This window comes from Carica papaya, chromosome 1, assembly GCF_054855325.1.
Source record: "Carica papaya isolate Zhongbai chromosome 1, ASM5485532v1, whole genome shotgun sequence".
Classification (NCBI taxonomy): Eukaryota; Viridiplantae; Streptophyta; class Magnoliopsida; order Brassicales; family Caricaceae; genus Carica; species Carica papaya.
The window spans coordinates 21542311-21556137 of record NC_142309.1 but is presented as its reverse complement, the minus strand read 5'-3'; the positions used below and the strand labels follow the sequence as shown (position 1 = coordinate 21556137).

At 34.5% G+C, this 13827-nt stretch overlaps 1 protein-coding gene across 2 annotated transcripts; it reads right to left on the bottom strand.

The window, feature by feature from the left end:
* Positions 1 to 9492: 9492 nt before the first annotated feature.
* Positions 9493 to 12188, bottom strand: LOC110818801 (Cupredoxin superfamily protein). 2 transcript variants are annotated; one of them, XM_022047794.2, is made up of 4 exons: positions 11837 to 12187; positions 11610 to 11725; positions 10658 to 11080; positions 9493 to 9808 (listed from the first exon to the last, which is right to left on the bottom strand). In XM_022047794.2, the coding sequence occupies exons 1-4, from the start codon at positions 11988 to 11990 to the stop codon at positions 9743 to 9745; spliced, it is 759 nt and encodes a 252-aa protein (XP_021903486.1). In that variant the 5' UTR covers positions 11991 to 12187; the 3' UTR covers positions 9493 to 9742. The 2 variants fall into 2 exon arrangements, with proteins under 2 accessions (XP_021903486.1, XP_088077589.1); XM_088221463.1 differs by lacking the exon at positions 9493 to 9808 and having other exon boundaries at positions 10516 to 11080; positions 11837 to 12188.
* Positions 12189 to 13827: the final 1639 nt, after the last annotated feature.

Genomic DNA, 13827 nt, shown 5'->3' with positions numbered 1-13827 from the left:
TTATAATATGGTTTCCAACATATTTTATGTCTATTTTAAGAGTCTAATTCTTGTCCATTTTCTAAAGAAAAATTAAGGATATATAAGGTTTTAAAAAACATTAACATGTTAAATTTTAAATTTTAAAAATAATCAAAAAATCAAAAATATTTTTAAAGAATAGTTCATTTTGTGTAAATATGAGTTTTTTTTTTCTATTTTTTAATAAGTTTTTTTTTTTTAATTCTGCATATTTTATCAAACTATTTTGGTTTTTAATTATATATATATGGAAACTAAACATTGGAAGTAAATACAAACTATTATAGATAAAATCATAATAAAAAATTATTACAGACCAAATTATAACAAATTAGTTTATAAAATTAATTTAGTAGTTTTCTCTTAAATAAATAGTATCAACGCTTTAGCTCTATATAAATATTTATACATAATATTGCAATTGTTTCAAATCTATATTATTTTTATTTTATTAACGTATTGTGATTATATTAATATATAATTTAATCATAATTTATAAATTTAATACGAAACTAAACAATTTATGTATACCTGGGCCTAGAATTTGGTCCGGGATCAATTTTAATATTTTAAATATATAAAAAATTTATTTTTAAATTAATTTATTTTAATTTTTGTTGAATTTATGAAAAAAAAAAGTTATGGATGAAACTGAAAATAATTTTGAGAAAAATATGTGAAAATTTAGGTTCATGGGGTATTTTTAAAAGAAAAATTAGAAACTGAAGGTAATAGTACAAATAAAAAAAATTTTACCACATAAAACTATCCAGTCAGAAACTCTGACGAATCGAAGCACGCCACGTGGCAAGGCACACTCACGTTGGTACCACGCAAGATGCCACGCAGGCGATCCGCATGCCCTGCGATCGAATGGCCCAGGATCGATCCCGTACGCGTAGACTGCCCAAATTTATTCCTTCTTTAAACGCGATCAAACGGTCGAGATCAAATCGCGATTAATAGTCCAGATTCATTTTCTCCTTAAATGCGATCGGATGGTCGAGATTAAACGCGATGAACGGCTCAGATTAACGCGAGGTGGGTATAAATATTTCACATCACACTGAACTCGAACCCTAGCCGTCAGCCTTCCACCGGAGAAGAAGAACCAGTCGCCGGAGAAGGAAACCGACCACCGCCACACTGGAGCCACCTCTGACCGCCAAAAAAGGTAAAAATTCTCCTACCCATTTGGAATTCAATTTCGAGCACCCCTGTGGCCATATCGGAGCAAAATAAATGGTGAGTGAACCGAAAATCGTTGGCAAAGCCCGGCGACGCTGCCACGGGCAAAATTCGCAACCTCCTCCGATGAGCCCATTCTCGTTTTCCATTTCGTGCGATTTGTCTATCGTTGTGTTCACCGTTCTATTTTCTACAGATTGACCGAAGAAAAACTTCCAGTCGCGAAGGTGAACCAGCAGAGTTGTCGTACCTGAAAAACCCCACCACTACTAGGTTTCTATTTTCTGATTTTTTTCGGTCAACCGGGGTCTCCTAATGTGTTTTTTCCCATGGATATGTATAAAGACGGCTGAAACCAGCCAAAATCGACCTAAAATGGTCAGGCTGAGGTAAATAACCGTCGCAGGTGGTGGTGTCGTCACCAGAACACGGCAGTGCCGCCGTGCCAGAACCTCGAAATTGGCCGAAAATGATTTTTAACACCGATTTCAGATTTTTTGAGATATTTTTAGGTAAATGAAACGTGTTTTAATCTCCACAAAAAAATTTAATAAACCTAGGGGCCACCAGTAGGCGCAATAGAAAGTTCGGTATTTCGGACACCGATTCAAGTAAGAATCTCTCACCTTTTTCTCCGTTATGGCAAATTGAGACTTAATAATTAATAATTGTGTATTTTTATGAAAAATTAAAGAACTTTAAAAATAATTACAAGTCACTAGTGGAGTTAAAACTGGTTAGTTCACAGTCGTTTTGATTTTTTATTTATTTTTCTGTATTACCTATATTTGGTTACTATTATATTATGGGTAACTCAACTGGTGATTTTTAAGATTCTTTTGGTTATTTGGTTATTTGTTCTCTTGCGTTGTGTACCAGTATTTCGATTGGTTATTTGGCTGTGTTAAACTATATTGTTGTCTAAGTGAACTGTGAGTATAAAATGAGATATGGTTATTGCGTGGTTGATTGTTATACTGATGGAAATCTATATGGAAAAGACTTACTTAGTACTCGGAAAAGGGCAGACGGGCTCAGTACATAGAGAACCCTACTTTGAACGTTACCTTAGTCGGACGAAACTGGAAAGTCCCTTACCAGTAAGGTTTAGGAGATATGGTTCACCTTAATACTGGACGGGGTATCGAGGTGGTGAAATATTTGGCGTCCATTATCGGACGAATTATGGGGACGACTGATTAATTATTTAATTGGATATTAGATTCACGAGTAGGAGGACATCTCTATAAACCCCCAGAGATATCGGTAAGTGGGTAAAGATGTAAAATTATTATTTCTTGTTATCTTCTATATAATAAATAATAGTGCATGAATATGAGTTTTCATAAGTTATTATTGAAAAAGACTTGTTACGCAAATATAGAATAAATGGCTTTCTTTATAGTAAATGAATTTATATTAAATTAAGGACTCCATTGGTTATTTTTCTGATTTTTACCAATTTTCAGTTTTCTGTATATATAATTAGTGTGATATTCTTACTGGATTAGTGTAGCTCACCCCTTCATTAACTATTTTAGATCAAGAGGATTAAGATCTAAATCTCGATCAACAAGGGAGTTGTGAATAGTTCACCACCCAAACTCCCTTCAAAAGCTAGTGAAGATCGGCATAAGATTGTTTAGTTATTTGTCTTTCGTTTATTTCTTTGATTTTCATTTGTTCTTTTAGAATAGACATTTTCGTAGCCCTATTGGGCATTCTAAAGTATTGTGCAAGAAATATAAATCCTAACTCTATTATTTCGCTTTCACATTTTATTTATGACTTTATTTCTATTTTAGTTCCAAGTCTTTACAGTTGGTATCAGAGCCGTATTCCTCAGAACCATTCTTTATACAAAGACTTAAAAACACCAAATATGAACTATCATCCAACCTTTCTTTGTGAAAAATAAGTATAGAGACACAAGGAGATGAGGTCCCTTATTGAACAGGGCAGCCCAAGGCATGTCACTTTGAGAGGATGTCGATCAGCTCTTTAAGATTTTAGAGAGAGTCATCTATGCCCAGTAGGACAAGGAAGAGAGGAGGGAACTGTCTGACCCTCCACCACTTCCACAATATGAGACCCCTACAATGAGAGGATCTAACACCACCTCGATGCAACCATGCTCCTCCGTTGTATCATCCAACATCGTCACAATACAATTCAGAACCCTCACTGTATCATCCGGCACCATTACAGGGCCACCCAATCTCTCCCCAGTAACATCCGATCTCTCTTCTACAGGACTCGGTTTCACCCATGATGGACCTAATAGAGATTGACACGGAGGACTTTGATGTAATCCTCAGAATGAACTGGTTAGCGGCGTATCACGTCACCGTAGATTATTTTCATAAGAAACTTATATTCAACATTCCTAATGAAGAGTCAATTACAAATTAATAATTTTTTTAAACATTATTCTCTCATGAAAATTTTTCTATTACAAAGTACTTTAACTTGGTTGTTTTCTCTAACTCGGCAAACCTAAGAAAAAAATTTGCATTCGAAAGATTCCAGTAGTCCGAGACTTCCCGTATGTGTTTCTTGATGAACTACCCGGACTACCAGTGAACAAAGAAGTTGAATTCGTCATAAATCTTCAGTCAAGTACCCAATCTATCTCAGTTGTCCCTTACCGCATGAGTCGTGTTGAGATGGAAGAGCTGAGGAAACAGATTAATGAATTGCAGGATAATGGGTTCATCCGACATAATGTGTCCCCTTAGGGTGCTGGAGTCACATTTGCAAGAAAGAGATATGGACATTAAGGTTATTTATTAATTACAGGGAACTGAACAGGATCACGATCAAGAACAAGTACCCCCTCCCCAGGATTGATGACCTTTTTGATCAGTTGTAGGGTGCCCAAGTCTTCTCTAAAATAGACATGCGTTCAAGTTACCATCAGGTAAAGATCATGGTATAAGATATTCCCAAAACAGCTTTTCGAATCAGGTACGAACACTATGAGTTCCTGGTTATGTCATTTGGACTAACCAACGCACCAGCCATCTTTATGGATTTGATAAACAGAGTTTTCAGACAATTTTTAGATTAGTTCGTCATTGTATTTATCAATGATGTCCTGATCTATTCAAAAAGTAGAGAGGAACATGCTCACCATCTAACTCAAGTTTTGCAGGTTTTTAGAGAAAAGAAGTTGTATACAAAGTTGAGTAAGTGTGGGTTCTGTCTCGAACAGACTACCTTCATATGGCATATCATATCAAGAGATGGAGTGTCAGTGAACTCCGAAAAAGTTGAGGCATTACTTGGTTGGGAGAAATTGACATCGGTCAAGGAGATTCGTAGTTTTCTATGAATGGCAGGTTATTATCGCAGGTTTGTAGAAGAATTTTCTAGCTTAACTGCTCATTTGACTCAGCTCACAAAGAAGAACGTCAAGTTTGAGTGGAACAAGAACTGTGAAATGAGCTTTTTATAACTAAAGAAGCGATTGACTACTGCACTCGTATTGGCCTTGTCGAGTAGGACATGTGGATATATAGTTTATAGTGATACCTCCTACCTGGGTTTGGGTTGTATTCTGATGCAGCATGAGAATATCATAACCTATGGGTTTAGACAGTTGAAGACTCATAAGAAAAACTATCACACCCACGACTTAGAACTTACCGCAATTATCTACGTCTTAAAGACTTAGTACCATTACTTGTATAAGAAGACTTTTCATATGTAGACCGACCATAAGAGCTTGAAACACATATTCACTCAAGAGGATCTCAACATGCGTTAGAGACGTTGAATAGAACTCCTCAAAGACAACGATTATAACATTTTGCATCACCCGGGTAAGGGCAATGTGGTAGCCAAAGCATTCAACAGAAAAAGTACTGGTATGTTAGCTCACTTAATAGTTTCAGAATGTAGGGTAATAGGGGTCGCACAACAAATACAACTTCAGAACCTAAAGAGAGTTACATACTTGGCTCACTTGACTGTTCAACCTAAGTTGATCCAGAGAATAAAGGAAGTCTAATTTGCCGATTACACCCTAACAGCTCTCAGGAAAGATGCAGAATAGGGAATAAATTCAGAACTTTGAGTCTTTGCCGATGAGTTGCTCATATTTTAAGACATGGTATATGTTCTAGGTGAGAGTGAACTGAAAATGGACATTATGATAGAGGCTCATTGTTCAAAGTTTGTTATGCATCCCAGAAACACTAAAATATATCAAAGTATGCGACCCCAATTTTGGTGGAACGGGATAAAAAAAGAGGTAGCTGATTTTGTTTCTAAATGTCTAGTGTGTCAACAAGTCAAGACAGAGCATCAACGCCCAGACGAGTTACTTCAGCCATTACCAATTACAGAGTGAAAGTGGGAACACATCACAATAGATTTCGTGACAAGATTGCCTAGGATACGATCGGGACATGATGTTATTTGGTCATTGTTGACTGGCTCACCAAGTCTTCTCACTTCTTGGTCATCAAGATGACCGCCCATTGGACAATGTAGCAAAAATATATATCCGAGAGATAGTCAGGTTATACTGAGTGCCAATGACAGTAGTGTCCAACAAGAATCCCAAGTTCACTTCTCGGTTCTGATCTAGTTTTCAGCAAGTTATGAAAACGAAATTGTCTCTTAGTAACATATTCTACCTTTACACCGATGGACAATCAGAAAGGATGATCCGCATATTGTAGGATATGCTTCAAGCTTGTGTTCTTAACTTCGGGGGCAATTGGGATGATCATTTATCTTTAATAAAGTTCACTTACAATAACAGCTACTAGGTAAATATCGACATAGTTCCGTACGAAGCGTTGTATGGCCACCCCTGCAGATCGTCGATCTGTTGGGAAGAGGTGGGTGATAGAAAATTATTCGGCCTAGATATTATGGAGGAGACTATAGCCAAAATAGTTAAGATCAGGAAAAACATACAGACGACTCAGAGCAGACAGAACAGTTATGCGAACACCCAAAGGATGGATTTAGAGTTTGAGGAAGGTGATCGAGTGTTCCTCAAGGTCACATCTTTCAAGAAAATTAGTAGGTTTGGCAAGAGAGAGAAATTAAATCTTTGGTTTATTGGGCCATTTGAGATTTAGATAGAATTGGTACCGCTGCCTACAGATTGACACTACCTCCAAAGCTATTTAGGGTCCATAATGTGTTTCATGTGTCCATACTATGCAAGTACAACTCGGACCCCTTTCACATCTTAACCTACGAGCCCCTTTCACTCCAAAAGGATTTATACTATGAGGAAATACTAGTGGGCATTATAGACCGAAAGAACAGAGTACATCGCAACAAGAAAATTCCCTTCGTTAATATCCTATGGCAGAATCACACACAGAGAGATGTCATATGGGAGCTAGAATCAGACTTCAGAGCTCAGTATCTCCAACTGTTTGATTAAATAAGAGGGAGACAAATTTGAGGGATTAAATTTCTTTTAGGGGGAGAAGTTTGTATTACCCGGGTCCAGAATTTGACTCGAGATCAATTTTAACATTTTAAATATATAAAAAATTATTTTAAAATTAATTTATTTTAATTTTTATTGAATTTATGAAAAAAATAGGTTATGGATGAAATTAAAAATAATTTTAGAAAAAATATGTGAAAATTTGGATTCGGAAGTTATTTTTTAAAGAAAAATTAGAAACTGAGGAGTCAAAGTACAAATAAAAAAAATTTTACCGTGTAGGACCACCCAATCAGCAACCTCAACGAACCGGAGCACGTCACGTGGTAAGGCACGTTGCCATGGGTGCCACACAGGATGCCACTTGGGCGATCCATGTGACCTGTGATCGAATGACCCAGGATCGATCTCGCGTGCGTGGATTGTCCGGATTTGTTTTCTTTTTAAACACGATCGGAAGGTCGAGATCAAATCGTGAAGAACGGTCCAAATTTATTTTTTCCTTAAATGTGATCAGACGGTCGAAATTAAACGTAATGAACGGTCTAGATTAATGCAAAATTGGTATAAATATGTCGCATCACACTAAACCTGAACTCTAGCCATTAGCCTCCTGTCGAAGAAGAAGAACCAATCGTCAGAGTAGGGAACCGAGCACCGACCGCCATCGCACTGGAGCCACATCTGACTGCCAAAAAAGGTAAAAATTCTCTTACCCGCTCGGAATTCGATTCTGAGCATTCCTGTGGCCATATCGGAGCAAAACGAATGGTGGGTGAGCGAAATCGCAGGCAAAACCCGCAACCTCCTCCACTAAGCCTCTTCCCATTTTCTGTTTTGTGCGATTTTTTCACTGTTATATTCACCGTTCTATTTTCCAGCTGCGAAGGTAAGTTGGCGAAGCCGCTATACCTGAAAAACTCCACCACTAGTAGGTTTTCACTTTCTGATTTTTTGGGCCAACCGAAGTCTTCTAACATATTTTTTTGTAGTGATATGTATAAAGACAGTCGAAACTGGCCAAAACTGACCAAAAATGACCAGGCTAAGGCAAATCACTACCGGGGGTGGTGGTGTCGTCGCCGGAGCATGTCGGTACCGCCGTGCCAAAAGTCTAAAATTGGCCGTAAAGAATTTTTAACACCGATTTTAGATTTTTTGAGGTATTTTTAGGTACATAAAGCGTGTTTTAATCTCTGCAGAAAAATTCAAGAAACCCAAATACCACCAGTAAGCGTAGTAGAAAGTTTGATATTTTAGACACCGATTCGGATAAGGATCTCTCACTCTTTTCTCCGTTACGATAAATTGAGGCTTAATAATTAATAATTGTATGTTTTTATAAAAAATTAGAGAACTTTAAAAATAATTATTAGAAGCAGAACCGGTTAGTTCATAATCGTTTTGGTTTCCTATTTATTTTCTTGTATTACCTATATTTGGTTACTATTATACTATGCGTAACTCAATTGATGATTTTTAGGGTCTTTTTGGTTATTTGCTTTTTTGTTTCCCCTGTGTTGTGTGCCGGTATTTCGGTTATTAGTTATTTGGTTGTATTAAACTATATTGCTGTCTAAGTAAACTGTGAGTATAAAATGAGATATGGTTATTACGTGGTTGATTCTTATACTTATGAAAATTTGTATGGGAAAGATTTATTTGGTACCCGGGAAAGGGTGAACGGACTCGATACATAAGAAACTCTACCGTGAATGTTACCTCAGTCGGACGAGGCTGAGAAGTCCCTTACCAATAAGGTTTGGGAGATATGGTTCACCTTCATACTGGACGGGGTATCGAGATGGTGGAATATTTGGCGCCCATTACCGATGAGGTATGGGGACAACTGGTTAATTGTTTAATTGGATAGTAAGTTCACGAGTAGGAAGACATCCCTATAAGCCCTCAGGGGTACCGGTAAGTGGGTAAAGATGTAAAATTATCGTTTTTTGTTATCTTCTATGTGATAAATAATAGTGCATGAATATGAGTTTTCATAAGTTATTGTTAGGAAAAACTTGTTACACAAATATAGAATAAATAACTTTCTTTATAGTAAATGAATTTACATTAAATTAAGGGATTCATTGGTTATTTTTATGATTTTTTTCAATCTTCAGTTTTTCGTATATGTAATTAGTGTGATATTTTTACTAGGGTAGTGTAGCTCACTCCTTCATTAATTATTTCAGATTAACATGACCAAGATCCAGATCCCGATCAACAAGGGGGTTGTGAATAGTTCACCGCCCAAACTCCCTTCAAAAGCTAATAAAAATCGTTTTAGGATTGTTTAATGATTTGTCTTTCGTTTATTTCTTTGATTTTCATTTGTTCTTTTAGAATAGACATTCTCGTATCCTTATTGAGCATTCTAAAGTATTGTGTAAAGAATATAAACATTAACTCTATTATTTTGCTTTTACATTTAATTTATAACTTTATTTTCATTTAAGTTGTGGATCGTTATAATTTACTTCATGTATTTTTTTTTTTTTTTGCTATATAAAAGTTATATCAAGTTTTTAACTTATATTGGCTATCTTAATTAAGAAAAATTTAATTTTTACATAATATTTTATTTTATTTAAAAACATAATAAAATAATTAAAACTTAACTAATTCGATCACTACAATCTTATTAATAAGTTAAATCATTAGTTCTATCAAATTTAGTATTTAAAATCAATAATGTATATTTATAAAATAATAAATTCTATTTTTTATAAAATTCAAACTCATCACATTTAAATAAATCATATATATATAAATGTACACATAATGTCTTGGTGCCAAAATTATAAAAATTGATAGGTCGAACCCACAAATTAAGGCGAAATTAATAAAAAAAAAAAAAAAAGTAAAAAGAAAAGATGTAGGAGTGAATTGCATGGGAAAGTTGAAAAACCAAAAAGGTGGGAAAGTAGAGCATAATAAGACCACCAACGACATGAAATGCCACTAACCATCACCTTCAACCCTACTTTAACCCTCCCTCTCAAACACTCTCCTCCCTCCACAATTTTTTTTTTTTTTTTTTTTTTTTTTAAATTTACAGCTTGCACATGCACTCTCTCTTTCTCTGCTAATTTTGCTTCTTCTTTTTTTATTTTACAGCACCAGCAAAATTATAGAGAATAGAGCCGTTTGGCCTGCAACCAACCCCACCACCACCACCTGCAAAACCAACCCAATAATTCAAATTGCAACCACTCATCAATGTTAACGATTGTAGCAACAAGCTTTTGGTTGAATTAGATGGATGGTTAGTAAGTTTGTGTGAATTCTGAGTTCAACTGTGTATTTTTTTTTGTGTTCTTCAATAAAAAAAAAACTATCTTATCATTGATATATATGTGTAACTTTTATGAAAATAATAATAATAATAATACTAATAACATTAGATTCCATTGTATTTATATTATTAACCAAGAATATCTACCCACCACTTAAGGTTTTTTTGGGTAAGAAACATAATTATAATTTTTTCAATACTAATATTAGTAAATAAATTATCCAATTTATTAAGTAAAATATTATAAATTAATTATTATCAACTTATAATATATTTGTTAATAAATAAAATATGTATATGTATATTAAAATATATATAAACTCCATATGGAGCCCCATCGTATACATATCCATTATTACTAGTTAACCAACATAATATCAAAAGTTATTACAAAATTAGAGCACTTTAGATGTATTAGTTTATGCATTTTTTGATTTAATTTACTTTTTTTTTTTTTTTGTTTAAAATCAAGTTATTCACTTAAAGATAACATTTCTTAGAAAAATAAAGCTTATTTAGGATATGAAGTTATTTCGTAATTTACGTTTGATATATATATATATATATATATACACATTATGATTAAGAATTTTATACATCAAAAAACAAAATAATATTTATTTAAAATAATAATACAAACTTGACATAATAAATTAGAAATATTTTATGTCAAGAAAACAATAAAACAGAGCTAGAAAAACAGAGTTAAAAACTTGATAATTGAAAATTACCTGCGAAGCTTGGCCTGAAGTAGGCAAAGGGCGTATAGTAGCAGAGTCCACTTCCCCCGTCGGCAATGGAACGGCGGGATTGCTATTGATGAATGGAATAGCCGTACTACCACCGCCGTTGCCGCCGTCGCCTGCTCCTTTATCAGGAACAAGTGTTGGCACAGTCACCGGGGAGTTTTCCGTGGGTGCCGGCACCGGTGAAAATGCCCCTTGGCGAGGTCTGAAGGGCCAAGGATACGACGGAGCAGACGAGACCACCCCGCCGGAAATCGGGGCGGGAGTGGCAGTGGGAGGGAGATCTTTTGAGGGGGTTATAGGAGCGGGGCTGATGACCTCTATGGACAGCTTTAGAGAGTTCTGGCATGTGTTGAGAGAGCCGTTGTTGAAGGAGAAGTAGAAGAAACCAGGTCGTGATGGGTGCCACTGTGAAGTTTAGGGAAGAGAAGAAATATCAGAAAGCTTGAATATGAGACAATGGTGATCTTGAGTAGAAGATTTTGAGCTTTAAAAATGTCGAATGGAAATAAATTTCTAATGAAGAGAAGAAAATTATTCAGATTTTGGTCTCTTTTCCAGATGGGTCAACAGAACACAGCCAAATCATGAGACAGAGCAGAACTGATAAATTGTAAGTCAAAACGTATTAGGTGATAAATTGAGTAACCCACAAACAAATTTATTATGGGTTAAAAATCTTTTAATGGTAAAAAAGAAAAAAAAAACAGATTGTCAACCAAAAATTTCCCTTTTGATCTACCTACTCATAGTTTAAGTCAAGAAAATGGAAAATCAAAAGATTCTGGGTAGTACTGGCAGGTTGTAAAGCTAGAAAATTGGAATGCATTAAAAAATTAAAGAAAAAAAAGAGAGAAAATTTACAGAGAAAAACAAGCATGCAAATGAAAATATTGGAGAGACAGAGAAGAAGAAGAAGACGAAGAAATTAGCATACCGTGTAGGAGGTGGAGTTGGGTTTAGTGAGGAGTGTTGCTTGGGTGAAGTTGCAGAGACTGAAAGCATTCTTGTTCTGGAAAATGTAGAGGTTATAGTGATTCTGGTGTTTGAAAACTGAGAAAAAGAAAAAGAAAAAAGGTTGAGACTTGAGACATGTTTAGCAGCCCAGAAAATCAAGATAAAATGAAATCGTGGTGGGCATAAGTATAGAATATAAGGACTTACTGATAGAATCTCCTACACGAACACTGGGATTTTTCCACACAGAAACACCATCAACAAGTATTGTTGTGGAAAGACAAGGCTGGAGAAGAAGAGCTGAGACAAAGCAGAGAAAGAAGATAAGCATGGAGAAGATCTTCTTCATCATCATCATCATGACCTGAGCTGCAACTCTGCTACCACTCCACTTTGAAAATTAAAAAGAAGAATGCTTTAAAGGGTTTATAGAGAGATTTCAGCTTTTAAAGAAAAAAGAAAAGGGTATAGAGAAATGTGCTTGTGTTGTTTTTGTTTGTGTGAATTGTTTTGTTTTGTTGTGAGAAGAGGGTGTGAATTTGTCAGAAGCATTTGGGGTTTTAATGGAGTCCAGAGAGAGAGAGAGAGAGAGAGAGAGGTCTCTGTGGTATCTGTGTGGGTATTATTTTAAACAGTAAAAAGTATAATGATTTTGTTTGTGGAAAAAACTTTACTGAAAAAGAAAGATTAAAATAATAACAGTAGAAGTGGAGTGATTAAAAATGATGGGGATTATTATTCTAAAATGATTACTTACGGCTATATATACTACATTTCTCTCTCTGTTCAGTATTCATAATCATATATATATATATATATATATCTGTACATAAATAAAAAATTCAATTGTTAGTGTGAGGAATCCAATTTGCTTTTTCTTTTTTTTAATGAAATGATTAGCTTTTCCTATGGGACCAAAAAAAGTTGAGGAATCTAATTGACTTGTTTTACTTACTTTTCCTTGAAGTAGTAATAAAAAGATTGGAGTTCTTCCCCATTTAAGATTTTAACCAAGTTATTAAATGTATCCAATGAGATTATTCCTTTTCTTTTTCTTTTTGAAGATAACAGATGGAGCATTCTATAGTAAGCCAAATAAAAGTTTAATTTGGTGTAATATCTTTTTTCATCCCATTTTAATTTAAGATGTATAAATGTAATTTTACACCTTCGTTTTTTTGATTTGGTGTTTTTCAAAGTGAAAGTTTTTTTTCCTCAAAAACAATATTAACGGGACAATATTTTTATATTAAATTAATAAAAATTTGAATCATATCGAGTTGTTACCGCCTAAATATACTTTTAAAATCATTTGATAAAAAAAAAAAAAAAAAAAAAAACTAATGTTAGAACAAAACCCTAGATCATCATGTTATGTAAAGAACTTTTATTATTATTTACACTTTGATTTTATAGAGAATAAGAAAAATGAAGAGATTTACCATTTTGATATATAAGTTTGTAGTAATGATTTGTTAATAACAACATTTAATAATTAGTTTCCGGGCAATGGGCAATCTGAGTGCAGTCCGGCTTTTTCCCATTTATAATTGGTTTTTCCCAATCATAATCTTCTTGCTTACCAATTTGAATATTTATTATTATTATTATTTTTTTGGGGGGGGTGAGATTAAGGCTTGTCTTTAGTTTAAATTTCTCGCATAAATGTAAAATCAAATTCATAAACAATTGGAACTGAGGTGACTGTAATATATATATATTTTTTTTAATTAAAAATAAAATAAAATTGAATTTTGACTTTGTTGTCGGGTACACCCACTAAGAACACTTACCATCATGCCTGGTTAAAATTGAGGAGTCAGCGCAGAATAATTGATAGAGAAAAAAATATTCTACATATTCCAAATTGATGTATCAGACAAAGCTCAATATTAAAGCATACGAAGACACGTTTTAGTTCATATTCAAGAATAGCCAGATTAGAAATAAAAACATTTGCACGTTTCGCAATGTCTGAAGGAAGCCATGAGTGTACTCTCACTCAGATATAAGGCCAAGAAGAAGAGGCTGTCTCGGTTAAACTTCCCAACACCAACCATCCGCTTTACCTACATGTATTGTAGTATTCGATGTGGGGGACTAAATAAAGAACACATGAAGTGAAGTGAAGGCCACCAGCTAAAACCACTTGCAAAATCCCATAACAATGCCAGTTTTTAAGATAACAACTCTTCACA

Bases quoted from the DNA above. Each gene is read 5' to 3' on its own strand.
- LOC110818801 (XM_088221463.1), bottom strand. From the start codon at position 11,990: ATGATGATGATGATGAAGAAGATCTTCTCCATGCTTATCTTCTTTCTC. The intron at 11,726-11,836 runs GTAAGTCCTTAT...TCTTTTTCTCAG, and splicing joins TCGTGTAGGAGATTCTATCA to TTTTCAAACACCAGAATCAC. The intron at 11,081-11,609 runs GTATGCTAATTT...TAAACTTCACAG, and splicing joins CCAACTCCACCTCCTACACG to TGGCACCCATCACGACCTGG.